General features: G+C 63.8%; 1 protein-coding gene across 1 annotated transcript; it reads left to right on the top strand.

Annotated features, from left to right (window-relative positions):
* Positions 1–952: 952 nt before the first annotated feature.
* Positions 953–17,477, top strand: LOC130262622 (solute carrier family 22 member 16-like). The gene is made up of 21 exons (XM_056509945.1): positions 953–986; positions 2,527–3,187; positions 4,282–4,385; positions 4,755–4,909; positions 6,184–6,352; positions 6,423–6,546; positions 6,623–6,738; positions 7,428–7,642; positions 8,070–8,178; positions 8,913–9,116; positions 9,973–10,051; positions 10,957–11,478; positions 12,184–12,284; positions 12,635–12,789; positions 13,380–13,548; positions 14,540–14,663; positions 14,942–15,057; positions 15,173–15,387; positions 15,583–15,691; positions 15,788–15,991; positions 17,161–17,477. The coding sequence occupies exons 2-21, from the start codon at positions 2,705–2,707 to the stop codon at positions 17,240–17,242; spliced, it is 3,555 nt and encodes a 1,184-aa protein (XP_056365920.1). The 5' UTR covers positions 953–986; positions 2,527–2,704; the 3' UTR covers positions 17,243–17,477.
* Positions 17,478–18,334: the final 857 nt, after the last annotated feature.

Below are 18,334 nucleotides of genomic sequence, written 5' to 3'. Positions count from 1 at the left end.
TGGGGTCTGTGGCACCTGGGGGGGGGTTATGGGGGTCTGGGGGGTTTTAGGGACCTGCGGGGTCATCGGGGGTTTATGGGATCTATAGGGACCTGCTGGGGGGGGCAGGACCCTAAAAGGGGGGGTTGGAGGGGGGTCAGTGAGCTCCTATAGGGGCTGTGTGAGGTTCTATAGGGGCTGTGGGATCTATAGGGTCCCCGTGGGATCTATAGGAGCTCTGGGGTTCTATAGGGGCTGTGTGGGATCTATAGGAGCTCTGGGGCTCTATAGGGTGTCTGGGATCTATAGGGTCTTTGTGGGGTCTATAGGGTCTCTGGGATCTATAGGAGCTCTGGGGTCCATAGGGGCCGTGTGGGGGTGCACAGGGGCCGTGTTGGGGTCTCTGGGGGCTCCTTGGGGTCCGGGGGGGGTCCCTGGCTGTGGGTCGGGGCTGTGGGGCCCTGGTCCATAGGGGGTCCCTACAGCGTGTCCCCGTCCCTGTCCCCATCCCCGTCCCGTCCCCATCCCCGTCCCCGTCCCATCCTCGTCCCCATCCCCGTCCCGTCTCCGTCCCCATCCCCGTCCCGGTCCCATCCCCGTCCCATCCCCGTCCCGTCCCCGTCCCCGTCCCGTCCCCATCCCCATTCCCGTCCCCGTCCCCGTCCCCATCCCCATCCCTGTCCCCATCCCCATCCCCATCCCGTCCCCATCCCCATTCCCATCCTCCCGTCCCCGTCCCCATCCCCATCCCTGTCCCCATCCCCATCCCCATCCCGTCCCCATCCCCATTCCCATCCCCGTCCCTGTCCCATCCCTGTCCCCATCCCGTCCCCATCCCGCTCCCGTCCCCGCCGGGCGGGGGCACCCGGAGGCGGCCGGACCCCCCCGCGGCGCTGGAATTCGGCCCCTTCCCCCCCCCCCCGTTAATCCCGGTGGCACCAAGAGCGGCGCTCGGGGCTCGTTGTGTAACGGGAGCGAGCGCGGGACCGCGGCAGGGACGGGCACAGGTGGGACACGGGTGGGACATGGGGGGACACGGGGGGACCGCGGCAGGGACGGACACAGGTGGGACACGGGGACACGGGTGGGACACGGGGGGACACGGGGGGACCGCGGCAGGGACGGGCACAGGTGGGACACGGGGGGACACGGGGGGACACGCGGGGACACGCGGGGACACGCGGGGACCGCGGCAGGGACGGGCGCAGGTGGGACACGGGGGGACACGGGTGGGACACGGGGGGACCGCGGCAGGGACGGGCGCAGGTGGGACACGGGGACACGGGGGGACCGCGGCAGGGACGGGCACAGGTGGGACATGGGGGGACACGGGGACACGGGTGGGACACGGGGGGACACGAGGACACGGGGACATGGCGGGGACACGGGTGGGACACGGGGGGACACGGGTGGGACACGGGGGGACACGAGGACACGGGGACATGGCGGGGACACGGATGGGACACGGGGGGACACGGGTGGGACATGGGGGGACACGGGGACACGGGTGGGACACGGGGGGACACGAGGACACGGGGACATGGCGGGGACACGGGGGGACACGGGGGGGACACGGGGGGATCGCGGCAGGGACGGGACGGGACACAGGTGGGACACGGGGACACGGGGGGGACACGGGTGGGACAGGGGAGCACAGGGACAGGGACAGCACCGGAGGGGGGGACAACAGCTGGGGACAGCGGGGGGACCTCGGGGTGGGGACAGCACCGGGACAGGTGGGGACAGAGAGGGGGGACAGAGGGACAGGTTGGGACACCAGGGAGGGCTTGGGGACATTTTTTCTCTCAGGGAGGGGAGGGGACATTGGACAGATTGGGGACATCACGGGGACAAACTGGGGACACTGAGGAGAACAGTGGGGACATGGGTTGGGTTGGGGACATCGCAGAGGGGACATGGGACAGGTTGGGGACCTTGAGGAGGATGGTGGGGACATCGGGGAGGGGTTGGGGACATCAGGGAGGGGTTGGGGACATCACAGAGGGGACCCTTCACCTTGGGGACACGGAGGCACAGCTGGCCGGATGTCCCCGTCCCTGGGGACAGGGACACGCTGGGAGGGGATGGGGACATCAGGAGGGGTTGGGGACATGTGACGCAGGCAGTGACACGGTCCCCAGAGTCCACGTCCCCTGGCCCGTGTCCCCTCCCCGTCTGTGCGTCCCCCTGTCCCCCTGTCCCCATGTCCCCTTGTCCCACTGTCCCCCTGTCCCCATGTCTCTATGTCCCCCTGTCCCCCTGTCCCCATGTCCCCCTGTCCCCTTGTCCCCACGTCCCTCTCAGCTCTCCCAATGGTGCCCAAGCCCTGTCCCTTGTCCCCATGGCCCTGGGGGTGGCTCTGTCCCCTGGGTAGTGTCCCCCTGTCCCAGTGTCTCCGTGTCCTGCTGTCCCCAAGCCCGTGTGTCCACTGGTGTCCCCATGGGTGGTGACATCCCCATGGTTGATGATGTCCCCATGTCCTGGTGCCCCTGTGGTTGACGGTGTCCCCATGAGTGCTGCCACCCCCATGGATGACACTGTCCCCAGGTCCAGCAGTGTCCCCGTGCCTGAAGTGTCCCCAAGTCCAGCATTGTCCCCGTGCCCGCGGTGTCCCCAAGTCCAGCGGTGTCCCTGTTGCCAGCAGTGTCCCCAAGGCCAGCGGTGTCCCGCTGTCCCCCGGTGTCCCGCTGTCCCCGCTGTCCCCCGCTGTCCCCGTGTCCCCGCCATGCCGTTCGGCGCGGTGCTGGCGCAGGTCGGGGGCCTGGGCCGGTTCCAGGTGCTGCAGACGGCGCTGCTGGCGGTGCCCATCCTGCTCATGGCGAGCCACAACCTGCTGCAGAACTTCACCGCCGCCGTGCCCCCGCACCGCTGCCGCGTCCCCGCTGTCCCCAGCGCCGCCCCGAGCTCTGCCGGTGCCACCTCGGTGCCACCCGGTGCCACCCCGAGCTCCCCCGGTGTCACCCACGCCACGCTCGATGGCACCGCGGGGTCCCCCGATGCCTCCCGGGGCTCCTCCAATGACACCCTGGGGCCCACGCTGGGGTGGCCCAATGTCACCCTGGGGTCCCCCGATGTCACCCTGGGCTCCTGCCGGCGCTATGTGGCATCGCCCGCCGCCAACGCCACCGACGGCCCCCGGGCCACCGAGCCCTGCCGGGACGGATGGGACTACGACCGCAGCGTCTACGTGTCCACCATCGTCACCGAGGTGGGGACACCGGGAGGGGACACCGGGAGGGGACACCGGGAGGGGACACCGGGACGGGGACCGGGGCAGGGACACCGGGGCAGGGACACCGGGAGGGGACCGGGGCAGGGGACCGAGCGGGGGGGGGACAACAACTCCGTGGGGACAGGGGGAGGGAAGGGAGGGGAGGGACGGACAGATGGACAGACGGGCAGATGGAGGGATGGATGGATGGATGGACAGACGGACGGAGGGATGGATGGAGAGGAAGAAGGCGGCGCTGGCACTGACACTGGCACTGGCACTGACACTGACACACTGACACTGACACTGGCACTGGCACTGGCACTGACACTGGCACTGACATTGGCACTGGCACTGGCACTGACATTCGCACTGACACTGACACTGACACTGACATTGGCACTGATACTGACACTGACACTGACACTGACAGTGACACTGACACTGACAGTGACACTGGCACTGGCACTGACACTGGCACTGACACTGGCACTGACACTGACACTGACACTGACACTGGCACTGGCACTGACACTGACACTGGCACTGACACTGACACTGACACTGGCACTGACACTGACACTGACACTGGCACTGGCACTGACACTGACACTGGCACTGACACTGACACTGGCACTGGCACTGACACTGACACTGGCACTGGCACTGACACTGGCACTGACACTGACACTGACATTGGCACTGACACTGACACACTGGCACTGACACTGACACACTGACACTGACACTGACACTGACACTGGCACTGATACTGACACACTGACACTGACACTGACACTGACACTGACACTGACACTGGCACTGGCACCGACACTGGCACGGACATTGGCACTGACACTGACACACTGACACTGACACTGGCACTGACATTGGCACTGACACTGGCACTGACACTGACACACTGGCACTGGCACTGACACTGACACACTGGCACTGACACTGGCACTGACACTGGCACTGACACTGACACACTGGCACTGACATTGGCACTGGCACTGACACTGGCACTGACACTGACACACTGGCACTGACATTGGCACTGGCACTGACACTCGGCCCTGTCCCCGCAGTGGGACCTGGTCTGTGGCTACCGGCAGCTGCGGCAGATGGCCCAGTCCATCTACATGGCCGGGGTGCTGGTGGGGGCCCTGGTCCTGGGGGGCCTCTCGGACAGGTAAAGGCAGCAGAGACCCCCCCGTGCCTCAGTTTCCCTGGGGGGCTCTGGGCAGCTCATCCCTGCTGCCTCCCAGTGCCCCCCAGTGCCCCCCCAGTGTCCCTCAGTGCCCCCCCAGTGCCCCCCAGTGCCCCCCAGTCCCCCCCCAGTGTCCCCCCAGTGCCCGCAATGACCCCCAGTGCTCCCAGTGCCCCCAGTGCTCCCAGTTGCCCCAGTGTCTCCCAGTGCCCCCCAGTATCCCCCAGCGTCCCCCAGTGTCCCCCAGTGCCTCCCGCTGGCTCCCAGTGGATCCCAGTGCCCCCCAGTGCCCCCCAGTAAGCTCCCAGTGCCCCCCAGTGCCCCCAGTGCCCCCAGCGGCTCCCGTTGCAGGTTCGGGCGCAAGGCCATGCTGATGTGGTCCTACCTGCAGCTGGGGGTGATGGGCACCTGCACGGCCTTCGCCCCCAACTACGCCTCGTACTGCGCGTTCCGCTTCGCCGGCGGGATGGCGCTGTCCGGCTTCGGGCTCAGCATCGCCTGCCTGGGTGAGGGCGGGACGGGACGGGACAGGGACGGGGACAGGGACAGGGACAGGGATGGGACAGGGACGGGGATGGGAACAGGGACAGGGGACGGGACAGGGATGGGACAGGGACGGGACAGGGACAGGGACGGGGATGGGACAGGGACGGGGATGGGACAGGGATGGGACAGGGACGGGGACGGGGACAGGGACGGGGATGGGACAGGGATGGGACGGGGACAGGGACGGGGATGGGACAGGGACGGGGATGGGACAGGGATGGGACAGGGACAGGGATGGGGATGGGACGGGGATGGGACAGGGATGGGGATGGGACAGGGACAGGGATGGGACAGGGATGGGACAGGGACAGGGACGGGACGGGGACGGGACAGGGATGGGACGGGGATGGGACAGGGATGGAAACAGGGACAGGGATGGGACGGGGATGGGACAGGGACAGGGACAGGGATGGGACAGGGATGGAAACAGGGACAGGGATGGGACGGGGACAGGGATGGGACAGGGATGGGACGGGGATGGGACAGGGACAGGGACAGGGAAGGGACGGGGACGGCGACAGCCCAGCGGTGCGGGGGGGGACATGGAGGGGGACAATGCAATGGACATGTGGAGGGACATCCCGGTGTCCATGGGTGGGGACAATTCAGAGCCAGGGGTGGGGACATCCCAGTGTCCACGGAGGGGTACCCTGGTGGCCCAGCGTGGTGTGGCCGCACTGACCAGGAGGGTCACCCTGGGTGAGCCGTGTCCCCGTGTCCCCATGTGTGTCCCCATGTCCCCGTGTATGTCTCCGTGTCCCCGTATCCCTGTCTGTGTCCCCGTGTCCCCCTGTCCCCATGTCCCCCTGTCCCCATGTCCCCGTGTCCCCGTGTATGTCTTCATGTCCGCCTGTCCCCATGTCCCCATGTCCCCGTGTCCCCGCGTGTGTCCCCGTGTCCCCTTGTCCCCATATCCCCGCGTGTGTCCCCATGTCCCCGTGTATGTCCCCATGTCCCCGTGTGTGTCCCCTCCTGTCCCCCTGTGTCCCCGTGTTCCCGTGTGTGTCCCCCTGTCCCCATGTCCCCGTGTGTCCCTCTGTCCCCGTGTCCCCTCATGTGTCCCCGTGTCCTCGTGTGTGTCCCCGTGTCCCCCTGTCCCCGTGTCCCCTCATGTGTCCCCGTGTCCTCGTGTGTGTCCCCGCGTGTGTCCCCGTGTCCCCTCATGTGTCCCGGTGTCCTCGTGTGTGTCCCCGCGTGTGTCCCCGTGTCCCCGCGTGTGTCCCCGTGTCCCCAGTGGTGGAGTGGATCCCCACCCCGTACCGCGCCGTCACCGTGGCCATCACCGGCTTCGCCTACACGCTGGGCCAGATCATCCTGGCCGGGGTCGCCTACGCCGTCCCGCACTGGCGCTGGCTGCAGCTCTCCGTGTCGCTGCCCTTCTTCGTCTTCCTGCTCTACTCCTGGTAGGACCCCGTGGCGCTGGGGCGGCGCTGGGCGCGGGGGGCGCGGCCGTGCCTCAGTTTCCCCGTGCAGGTGGCTGGCGGAGTCGGCGCGGTGGTTGGTGCTCTCGGGCCGGGCTGAGCGCGCCGTCCGCGTCCTGCAGCGCGTGGCCGCCCTCAACCGCCGCAGGGAGGAGGGCGACAAGATCACGGTGGAGGTCCGGGGGTCCCCGGGGGGGTGGGGAGGGGTCGGGGGGGGTTTCATGCCCCTCCCCAACCTCTCCCGTTTCCCAGATGTTGAAGTCCAACATGAAGGAGGAGCTGGCGGCTCTGAAATCCTCCTACACCGTCTCCGACCTGGTCCGGACCCCCGTGATCCGGCACATCTTCTTCTGCCTCTCCATCGTCTGGTGGGGCTGGGGGCGAGGGGCGGGGCGTGGGGACGGATGGACAGAGGGGATGGACAGATGGACAGAGGGGGATGGATGGACAGGGATGGATGGATGGATGGATGGATGGATGGATGGATGGATGGATGGACAGGCAGGGATGGATGGACAGGGATGGAGGGACTGGGATGGATGGATGGATGGATGGATGGACAGGCAGGGATGGATGGACAGATGGACAGAGGGGGATGGATGGATGGACAGACAGGGATGGATGGACAGGGACGGATGGACAGAAGCAGATGGACAGATGGACAGACAGGGATGGATGGACAGGGATGGATGGATGGATGGATGGATGGACAGGGATGGATGGACAGATGGATGGATGGATAGATGCACAGACACCTGGTCAGACTCATAGATGTATGGACAGGGACAAATGGACAGACAGGGCTGGATGGACACATGGACAGGCAGGGATGGATGGACGGATGGACAGGGATGGATGGACGGATGGATGGGTAGATGGACAGATGGACAGACACCTGGTCAGACTCACAGCTGAAGGGAAGGACGGACACCTGGACACCCATCAGTGACCCCGCCCCTCCTCCCAGCCCTCTCCTCCCCCACCTGCCGCCCCTGTGGTCCCCTCCTGTCCCTCGGGGATGTCACCTCACTGTCACCCCTCTCCCGCCTGGCTGCAGGTTCTCCATCAGCTTCTCCTACTACGGCCTGGCCATGGACCTGCAGAACTTCGGGGTCAGCATTTACCTCATCCAGGTGATTTTCGGCGCCGTCGACTTCCCGGCCAAGGTGGTGGTGACGGTGTCGCTGAGCTACGTGGGCCGGCGGCTCTCGCTCATGGTGGCCTTGTTCCTGGCCGGGCTGGTCATCGTGGCCAACATCTTTGTGCCCACAGGTGGGGGTGCAGGGCAGGGGCTCTGGCCGCCGGCGTCCCCAGCTTGTCACGTGTCCTCCCGCGTGTCCCCATCCCTGCGTCCGACCGTGGACACCCCGTCCCTCCATCCTCATCCTCCTTCCCATCCCCTCCATCCTCATCCCCACTTGCCCAGGGTGTCCCCGCGTGGTGGCCGAGCCCTGGTGTCCCCATGTTCGCAATGTCCCCAATGTCCCCAATGTCCCCATGTCCCCACACCCCGTGTCCCCTGTCCCCGCAGAACTGCAGACAGTGCGCACTCCCTGGTGTCCCAAATGTCCCCAATGTCCCCATGTCCCCAATGTCCCCAGTGTCCCCTGTCCCCTGTCCCCGCAGAGCTGCAGACGGTGTGCACTCCCTGGTGTCCCCATGTCCCCTGTCCCCTGTCCCCTGTCCCCTGTCCCCGCAGAGCTGCAGACGCTGCGCACGGCGCTGGCCGTCATTGGCAAGGGCTGCCTCTCCGCCTCCTTCAACTGCGTCTTCCTCTACACCACCGAGCTCTACCCCACCCCCATCAGGTACGGCCCTGTCCCCCTGTCCCCCTGTCCCCTTGTCTCCCTGTGCCCCTGCCCCACACCCCCGTCCCCTTGTCCCCCTGTCCCCCTGCCCCTGTCCCCCTGCCCCTGTCCCCCTGTCCCCCTGCCCCTGTCCCCCTGTCCCCCTGTTCCTGTCCCCCTGTCTCCCTGTCCCTGCCCCTGTCCCCCCGTCCCCCTGTTTCTGCCCCACAGCCCTGTTCCCTGTCCCCCTGCCCCAAACCCCTGCCCCACACCCCTGTCCCCCTGTGCCCCTCTCCCCCTGTCCCCGCCCCTGTCCCCGCCCCTGTCCCTGTGCCTGTGCCCATCTCCCCGTGTCCCCGTGTCCCTGTGTCCCCCCGCCTCCTGTCCCTGTCCCCCTGCCCCACACTCCTGTCCCCCTGTCCCCCTGGCCGTCCCTGTCCCTGTCCCCGTCCCTGTCCCCGTCCCCCTGTCCCCCTGTCCCCCTGTGTCCCTGTCCCCGTCCCTGTCCCTGTGCCCCTCTCCCCCTGTCCCCGCCCCTGTCCCCGCCCCTGTCCCTGTGCCTGTGCCCATCTCCCCGTGTCCGCGTGTCCCTGTGTCCCCCCGCCTCCTGCCCCTGTCCCCCTGCCGCACACTCCTGTCCCCCTGTCCCCCTGTGTCCCTGTCCCCGTCCCTGTCCCTGTCCCCCCGTCCCCCTGTCCCCCCGTGTCCCTGTCCCCGTCCCTGTCCCTGTCCCCCCGTGACGTTCGGCGCCGCAGGCAGACGGGGCTGGGCTTCGGCAGCACCATGGCGCGCGTGGGCGGCATCGTGGCGCCGCTGGTGAAGATGATGGACGAGTACTACCCGTTCCTGCCGCCCGCCGTCTACGGCGTGGCGCCCGCGCTGGCGGCCGTGGCGGCCGCGTTCCTGCCCGAGACCCTCAACACGCCCCTGCCCGACACCATCGAGGAGGTGGAGAACAGGTGAGGGACGGACGGACGGACGGTGAGGGGTGGTGGACGGTGGGTGGACAATGGATGGACAATGGATGGATGGACAATGGATGGGTTGTGTACAATGGATGGACAATGGATGGACAATGGTGGACAATAGATGGGTAGTGGACAGTGGATGGACAATGGATGGAAGATGGACAATGGATGGACAATGGATCGGTGATGGACAATGATGGGCAAAGGATGGGTGATGGACAAGGATGGACAATAGATGGACAATGGATTGGTGATGGACAATGATGGACAGTGAATGGGTGATGGACAATGGATGGACAATGGATGGGTGGTGGACAATGGATGGGTTGTGTACAATGGATGGACAATAGTGGACAATGGATGGGTGGTGGACAGTGGATGGACAATGGATGGGTGATCAGCAATGGATGGATGGTAGACAATGGATGGACAATGGATGGACAGTGGATGGGTGATGGAAGGATGGTGGACAATGGATGGACAATGATGGACAATGGGTGGATGGTGGACAATGGATGGACAATGAATTGACAATGGATGGGTGGTGGACAGTAGACGGACAATGGATGGGTTGTGTACAATGATGGACAATGATGGACAGTGGATGGGTGGTGGACAGTAGACGGACAATGGATGGACAATGGATGGACAATGGATGGATGATGGAAGGATGGTGGACAATGGATGGACGGTGGATGGGTGGTGGACAATGATGGACAATGATGGACAATGATGGACAATGGATGGGTGGTGGACAATAATGGACAATGATGGGCAGTGGATGGGCCGCTCCCCCTGTGCCATGACCTTCCTCCTCCTCCTCCTCCTCCTCCTCCTCCTCCTCCAGGCCCAAGCGGAAGCCGGCGGGTGACCCCAAGGAGAAGATCGCGCTCCAGCCCCAGGCTGGGCCCCCCCTGAAGGAGCCCTGAGGGACCCGGGGGTCCCCACAGCTGGAGGGGGGTGGGGACACCTCGGTGGTGACCTTTGGGGCGGGGACATCGGGGCAGGAATAAAACAGCTCTGCTGGGGACACGTCTCGGGGTCTCGTCTGTGCCCCCCAGGTCACCTCCCGTGTCCCTGAGGTCCCTCCCGATCAGGGGACAGCCCAGAACCCCTTTTTTGGAGGTCCCACAATGTCCATCAATGAGGTGGCACCCGAGACCCCAATTTTTAATGACACCTCAACCTCAGGTGAGGTGGCGCCAAGAGCACCACGCTGACCCCCAACAATGACCCCAAACCAACTCTTGTCCTGCTGGGGGCATCCCCCAAACCCACCAGGAGCTCCCCAATCCCCCCCCGCCCCCTCCCGTGCCCCTTCCCCGATTTCCGTCCCCCAAAGCCACCCTTGCTCCCATTGCTCATGTGTCCCTTGGCCCCATCAACTCCCTGTGAAAAATTAACCCCTGGTGGGGAATGCGCTGACCCAGGCAGGGCCACCTCTGTCAGCACCTTTTGGTCGCCTTTTGACCACTGGAATCGCTAAAATTTAACCCAAATTTGCCGCCAAGGGCCGGACATTGGCCCAGGCCAGGAGCCCTCCTCTCCCTGCCGTGCCCAGCCTGACGCCCACCCAACCTCCTGGACGGCCCCTCTCCAAAACCTCAGTTTCCCCCTCAAAAAACCAATGCTGTGAAATAACAATTAAAAGCAACCAGGTGCTCCTTGTCTCCCTGCCCCAAATCTCTCCAGTTTTGCCCCACTTTCGAGGACTTTTATCCTTAAAACACCTTTTTTTTTTTTTTTTCCACCCCTGGACACCTTCACGCTGCACTTTCGCCTTGTCCACCAAAATCCCCCCGGAGTCATCAAACATTAACCCACGGCGCAGTGGGTTCGGTTATATAGAACCAGGGCGGCGCCGGAGCCGCGGCGGTGCCGGGGCAGGGCGGCGGTGCCGGGGCAGGGCGGCGGTGCCGGGGCAGGCGGCGGTGCCGGGGCAGGCGGCGGTGCCGGGGCGCTCCTGCATGGCCCCGGCGGCGGCACCATGGCGTTCGCCAGCCTGCTGGAGCGCGTGGGCGGCATGGGGCGCTTCCAGCTGCTGTCGGTGCTGCTGCTGTCGCTGCCCGTGCTGATGATGGCGAGCCACAACCTGCTGCAGAACTTCACGGCCGCCGGCGGCGAGCACCGGTGCCGGCTGCGCGCCGAGGCCAACGGCAGCGGGCCGGCGCCCGAGGCCCTGCTGAGGGTCTGGGTGCCGCGTGGCGAGCGCTGCCGGCGCTTCGTGGCCGCGCAGTGGTGGCTGCTGGAGGCCAACGGGTCGGCGCCCAACGGTTCGGCGCCGCGCACGGAGCCCTGCGGCGACGGTTGGGTCCACGACCGCGGCGTCTTCGCCAGCACCATCGTCACCGAGGTGGGGTGGTGGTGGTGGGGGGTTTGGGGGGTCTGGGGGGGGGGTTTCAGACCATCCTGGGGGTGGGGCCCGGATGGAGGCGCCAATGGAGGGTTGGCTGGCAACGCAACGTTGGCCGCGCCCAACTGGAGCATCTTCAGTCGGCACCGGGAGGGGAGGGGAGGCATCAATGGGGGGGTCACAGCGGGGTCACGGGGGGTCACGGGGGGGTCAACAGTGGGGTCAACAGCGGGGTCACAGCAGGGTCACAGCAGGGTCATGGGGGGGTCACAACGGGGTCACAGCAGGGTCACAGCGGGGTCACAGCAGGGTCACAGCAGGGTCACAGAGGAGTCAGAGTGGGGTCACAGCGGGGTCAGAGCGGGGTCACAACGGGGTCACAATGGGGTCACAGCGGGGTCACAATGAGGTCACAGCGGGGTCACAACGGGGTCACAACGGGGTCACAGTGGGGTCACAGTGGGGTCACAGCAGGGTCACAGCAGGGTCACAGCGGGGTCACAGCGGGGTCACAGCAGGGTCACAATGGGGTCACAGCGGGGTCACAGGACCCTTGGATGGCCCTTCCCGCCATGAGAAGGGTGACCAAGCCCTCAGTGCCACCTTTCCATTGGCCACTCACCGGCCTCACCGGCCACCACGGGGGGTTTGGGGCTGGAGAGGGGACCCCGACCTCGGTCCCACGCGTGTCCCGGTCGCTGGCAGTGGGACCTGGTGTGCAGCTCCCGGGGGCTCAAGCAGCTGGCGCAGTCGCTCTACATGGCCGGGGTCCTGGTGGGCGGCGTCTTCGGGGGGCTCTCGGACAGGTGAGGGGGCCCTGCAGGCTGGGGTGGCACTGGGGGGCTCTCTCACCCTCTCTGTCTCCTCTTGGCTCCCTCCTCATCCTCTCTCTCCTCCTCCTCTCTTCCTCACCCTCTTTTTCCTCCTTATCCCCATTTCCTCCTCACCCCCCTTCCTCTTCCTCGCCCCTTTTCCCTCTTCCTCCTCCTGCCCCTTTCTTCATCTTTCTTGTCTCCTCCTCCTCTTCCTTTTCTCCTCTCCTTCTCTTCCTCATCCTCCTCCTCCTCCACCCCCATTTCTTCCTCCTCCTCCTCCTCTTCCTCCCCCACCCCCATTTCTTCCTCCTCACCCCGCTCCTCCTCCTCCTCCCGCCCAGGTTCGGCCGCCGCTCGGTGCTCACCTGGTGCTACCTGCAGATGGCCGCCATGGGCACCTGCTCGTCCTTCGCTCCCACCTTCCCCGTCTACTGCCTGTTCCGCTTCCTGACGGGCATGGCCTTCTCGGGCATCGTCCTCAACAGCGTCTCGCTCTGTACGTGCGGGGCTGGGACCGCCCCGGACCCTGCTGGGGGGTCCGTGTCACCCCATGGGTCCATGTCACCCCAAAACCCGCCCTGGACCCTGCTGGGGGGGTCTACGTCACCCCAAAACCCGCCCTGGCACCTGCCTGGGTGGGCTCCGTGTGCCCTCTGAGCCTGTGGGGACCTTTCTGGTGGTCTCCATGTCTCCTGGCACCTGTGGGTTCACGTCACCCCAAAACCTGCCCTGGGCACCTGCCTGGGTGGGCTCTGTGTCCTCCCTGTGGGTCCGTGTCCCTCCAGAACCTGCCCTGGGCCCCCCATCCCCTGGGCACCCTCCCGGTGGTCTCCCCATCCTCTGGGCACCCCCCGGTGGTCTCCCCATCCCCTGGGCACTCCCGGTGGTCTCCCCATCCCCTGGGCACCCTCCCGGTGGTCTCCCCATCCCCTGGGCACCCTCCCGGTGGTCTCCCCATTCCCTGGGCACTCCCGGTGGTCTCCCCATCCCCTGGGCACTCCCGATGGTCCCCCCGCCCCCATGGCACCCCCCGCTGGTCCCCCCGCCCCGGGGGTCCCGGGGGCGCCCCACGAGCCGTGTCCGCAGCTCTGGAGTGGATGCCCACGCACATGCGGGCGCTGGTCGGCACCTTCATGGGCTACTGCTACACGGCCGGGCAGTTCCTGCTGGCCGGCGTCGCCTTCGCCCTGCGCGACTGGCGCCGGCTGCAGCTCGTGGTGTCCCTGCCCTTCTTCGGCTTCTTCCTCTACTCCTGGTGAGGAGGAGGAAGGCCAGGGAGGGAGGGAACGGGGGGGGTGCGCGGGCAGCTGGGAGAGGGAAAGGTGGGAGCAGAGATGGATGAGGAGGATGGGCAGGAGTGGGTGAGGGGACAGTGACACGGCCAGGAGTGGGTGAGGGGACAGTGACACGGCCAGGGGCAGCTGGGGGGACAGATGGACACAGAACGATGGTGATGGTGGCGATGGTGATGGTGATGATGATGATAATGGTAATGATGACAATGATGGTGGTGGTGATGATGATGATGATAATGTCAGTGATGGTGATGATGGTGATGGTGATGACGATGATGATGATGATGATGATGATGATGATGGTGGTGGTGATGATGATGATGATGACGATGACAATGATAATGATGAGGATGATGACAATGATGATGATGAGGATGATGACAATGACGACGATGATGATGATAATGATGATGGTGATGATGTCAATGATGTTGATATGGTGATGATGGTGATGACAATGATGATGATGATGATGATGATGATAATGATGATGGTGATGATGGTGACGATGATGATGATGATGATGGTGAGGATGATGACTATGATAAGGTTGGTGATGATGACGATGGTGATGATGATATGTCAATGATGATGATGATGTCAATGATGTTGATATGGTGATGATGGTGATGACAATGATGATGATGATGATGATGATAATGATGGTGACGATGATGATGATGGTGAGGATGATGACTATGATAAGGTTGGTGATGATGACGATGGTGATGATGATATGTCAATGATGATGATGATGATGTCAATGATGGTGGTGATGGTGATGATGTCAATGATAGTGATGATGGTGATGGTGATGATGATGATGAGGATGATGACGATGATGATGACGATGATGGTGATGGTGATGGCCAGAGGGACGGGGACGTCGCCGGCGGGGTGCAGGTGTGGCAGTGACCGCCGGGCTCCCGCCCGTCCCCGCACCCGGCGCAGGTGGCTGACGGAGTCGGCGCGGTGGCTCGTCATGGTGGGGAGGTCCCCCCAGGCCCTGCGGGAGCTCCAGAAGGTGGCCAGGATCAACGGCAAGAAGGAGGAAGGGGACAAGCTCGACATAGAAGTAAAAGGCTCGGGCCGGGTCCCCCACGGTGTCCCTGGGGTGTCTTGTGGGGGTCCCTTAAACACCCACCCCACGGTCAGCTGTCCACCCGTGGCCACTGGGACCATCACCTCAGGGACGTCCATCTCCATCTCCTCCATCTCCTCCATCCCTGCCCGTCCCACCCAACACTTCCACCCCTCCCTGACCCCCCTTCCCCTCTCCCGCCCGCCCTGCCCCGCCACAGGAGGGTCCCCAGTGCCCCACGCCCGCCCCAGAGCCCCCCCCTGTCCCTCCAGACCCTGAGGTCCCACATGGAGAAGGAGATGACGTCGTCGAGGACTCGCCACACCGTGCTTGACCTGGTGCGGACGCCGGTTCTGCGCCGCATCTCCCTGTGCCTCTGCTTCGTGTGGTACGGCCGGCGCCGCAGGACGCGGGCGACTGTCCATCCCCGCCATCCCCCCACGCCACCCCGCCCCTCCACAGGTGACATTGTCACCCCCTGTCCCCCCCTCCTCGTGGCCCAGGTTCTCCACCAGCTTCGCCTACTACGGGCTGGCCATGGACCTGCAGAACTTTGAGTTCGACATCTACGTGGTCCAGCTCATCTTCGGCGCCGTGGACATCCCGGCCAAGCTGGTGTCCGTGCTGACCATCACCTACGTGGGGCGCCGCTTCACCCAGGCCTTGGCCCTCGTCCTGGCCGGCCTGGCCATCCTGGCCAACGCCTTCGTGCCGCGAGGTGAGGCCGCGGCGGTGCCGCGGGGTCCCCTCATCCCCAACCTCCCGGCACGAGCCCGACCCCTTGGTGGGAGCCTCAGGTTGGGTCATTTTGAGCATTTTTGGGGGGATTTGCCCCAAATCTTGGTGTTTGGAGTCCTCTCTTGTTGAGCACCCCAAGCAGGGACGCTGAGGTGACTCCCAGGTGTCCCCACAGACCTTCGGACGCTCCGGACAGCGCTGGCTGTTTTTGGCAAAGGTTGTTTGGCCGCGTCCTTCAACTGCGTCTTCCTCTACACGGGCGAGCTCTACCCCACCGTGATCCGGTAAGGCCGGGGCGTGGCCGGGGTGTGGCCGGGGCGTGGCCGGGGGGGTCCCTCAGGTGTCCCCAGGTGCCCTCAGGACCTCTGGGCGTCCCACAGGCAGACGGGCATGGGCTTGGCCAACACCATGTCGCGGCTGGGCAGCATCATGGCGCCCCTGGTGAAGATGGCGGGCGAGCTCTTCCCGGCGCTGCCCTTCCTCATCTACGGCACCGCGCCCGTCGTGTCGGGGCTGGTGGCCGCGTTCCTGCCCGAGACACGGAACATGGCGCTGCCAGAAACCGTGGAGGAGGTGGAGGGAAGGTGGGGCTGGGCAGGATGAGGGGAGGGGAGGGATGGGTGATGGATGGATGATGGATGGATGGATGGATGATGGATGGATGGATGGATGATGGATGGATGGATGGATGATGGATGATGGATGATGGATGGATGGATGGATGATGGATGGATGGATGATGGATGATGGATGGATGGATGATGGATGGATGGATGATGGATGATGGATGGATGGATGGATGGATGATGGATGATGGATGGATGATGGATGGATGATGGATGATGGATGATGGATGGATGGATGATGGATGATGGATGGATGGATGGATGTTGGATGATGGATGATGGATGGATGATGGATGGATGGATGGATGATGGATGATGGATGGATGATGGATGATGGATGGATGATGGATGGATGATGGATGATGGATGGATGGATGGATGGATGATGGATGATGGATGGATGGATGATGGATGGATGATGGATGATGGATGGATGATGGATGATGGATGATGGATGGATGATAGATGATGGATGATGGATGGATGATGGATGATGGATGATGGATGGATGGATGATGGATGATGGATGATGGATGATGGATGGATGATGGATGGATGGATGATGGATGGATGGATGATGGATGGATGGATGGATGATGGATGGATGATGGATGGATGAGGGATGATGGATGGATGGATGGATGGATGGATGGATGGATGGATGGATGATGGATGATGGATGGATGGATGGATGGATGGATGGATGATGGATGGATGGATGATGGATGATGGATGATGGATGATGGATGGATGGATGGATGGATGGATGATGGATGATGGATGGATGGATGGATGGATGGATGATGGATGGATGGATGGATGATCAATGGATCTATGGATGGATAAAGGATGATGGATGGACAGATGGACAGATGGATGGATGGATGGATCTATGGATGGATAAAGGATGATGGATGGATGGATGGATGATGGATGATGGATGGATGGATGATGGATGGATCTATGGATGGATGATGGACAGATGATGGATGATGGATAATGGATGGATCTATGGATGGATGATGGATGGACAGATGGACGGATGGACGGATGGATGGATGGATGGACCAGCACCACGAACCTTCCCCCAGTCCCCCCTCATCCCTCCCTCCGTCCCTCCCCACCAGGACACGATCCCACAAGGACGAAGCCCAGCTCCAGGTCCCGCTCCAGCCCCCCCAGCCCAGCAACTCCACAGCGCCCCATTAGTGCCCCCCCACCCAGGGCACCCCCAAAATCCTCAGCCCTCGCTGCCCTCCCGGATGAACGAGCAGGATTTGGGGGGCAGAGGGGGTCCAAGCTCCCCCAAAGATCCAAGGGACAGCAGTGACATGAGGGGACTCGGCTGCCCCTCCCTGCAGAGTGGGGGGGACGCTGGGGCCCCCCAAAATCGCCTCGTCTGGGACTTTTCGGCCGTGCTGGAATAAAAAACAATAAAAGCAAAACCCGTGTGAACCGCGGCCGGTGGGGGTGGGGGTTGTTTTCCCACGGCCGCGGGGGGTCCCGCGCAGCCGGGCCCGTCCCGCCCCGAAGGAAAACACGGGAAGCAGCGGGACACCGCGGCCTCGGCACCGCGGGACCCCCGCGCCCCTCCCTCCCAGCGCCGGGGCGGAAAACGTCAGGAGAGAGTGCGGGAAGGATCCGGGACCCCGAGGATCGGGGATCTCAGGGATTGGGGATCCCGAAGACTGGGGATCCTGAGAATTGGGTATTCCAAGGATTTGGGATCCCGAGGATTTGGGATTCCGAGTTTTGGGGATTCTGAGGATTGGGGATCTCAGGCATTGGGGATCCCGAGGATTTGGGATCTCGAGGATCAGGGATCTCAGGGATTTGGGATCCCGAGGATTTGGGATCCTGAGAATTGGGGATCCTGAGGATCTGGGATCCTGAGAATTGGGGATCCTGAGAATTGGGTATTCTGAGGATTTGGGATCCTGAGGATTTGGAATCTCGAGGATTGGGGATCTCCAGGATCAGGGATCTCAAGGATTTGGGATCCCGAGGATTTGGGATCCCGAGGATTTGGGATCCTGAGAATCAGGGATTCTGAGGTTTTGGGATTCTGAGGATTGGGGATCCCGAAGATTGAGGATCCTGAGAATTGGGGATTCCGAGGATTTGGGATCCTGAGGATTTGGGATCTTGAGAATTGGGGATCTCAGGGATTTGGGATCCCGAGGTTTGGGGATCCTGAGGATTGGGGATCTCAGGCATTGGGGAACCCGAGGATTTGGGATCCCGAAATTTGAGGATCCTGTCCGGGTGCCCAGGACGCCCAGGGCCCACAGCCCCTGATCC

The sequence above is a fragment of the Oenanthe melanoleuca genome, chromosome 25, assembly GCF_029582105.1.
Source record: "Oenanthe melanoleuca isolate GR-GAL-2019-014 chromosome 25, OMel1.0, whole genome shotgun sequence".
Taxonomy (NCBI): domain Eukaryota; kingdom Metazoa; phylum Chordata; class Aves; order Passeriformes; family Muscicapidae; genus Oenanthe; species Oenanthe melanoleuca.
The sequence above is the reverse complement of the archived record's forward strand: the minus strand, read 5'-3'. Positions and strand labels throughout refer to the sequence as shown.

What these genes read in the sequence shown, in the direction of transcription:
- LOC130262622 (XM_056509945.1), top strand. Translation starts at nt 2,705, where the DNA reads ATGCCGTTCGGCGCGGTGCTGGCGCAGGTCGGGGGCCTGGGCCGGTTC. An exon ending in CTGGGGGGCCTCTCGGACAG is followed by an intron (nt 4,386 to 4,754) that starts GTAAAGGCAGCA and finishes CTCCCGTTGCAG; the next exon opens with GTTCGGGCGCAAGGCCATGC. An exon ending in CAACGCCTTCGTGCCGCGAG is followed by an intron (nt 15,388 to 15,582) that starts GTGAGGCCGCGG and finishes GTGTCCCCACAG; the next exon opens with ACCTTCGGACGCTCCGGACA.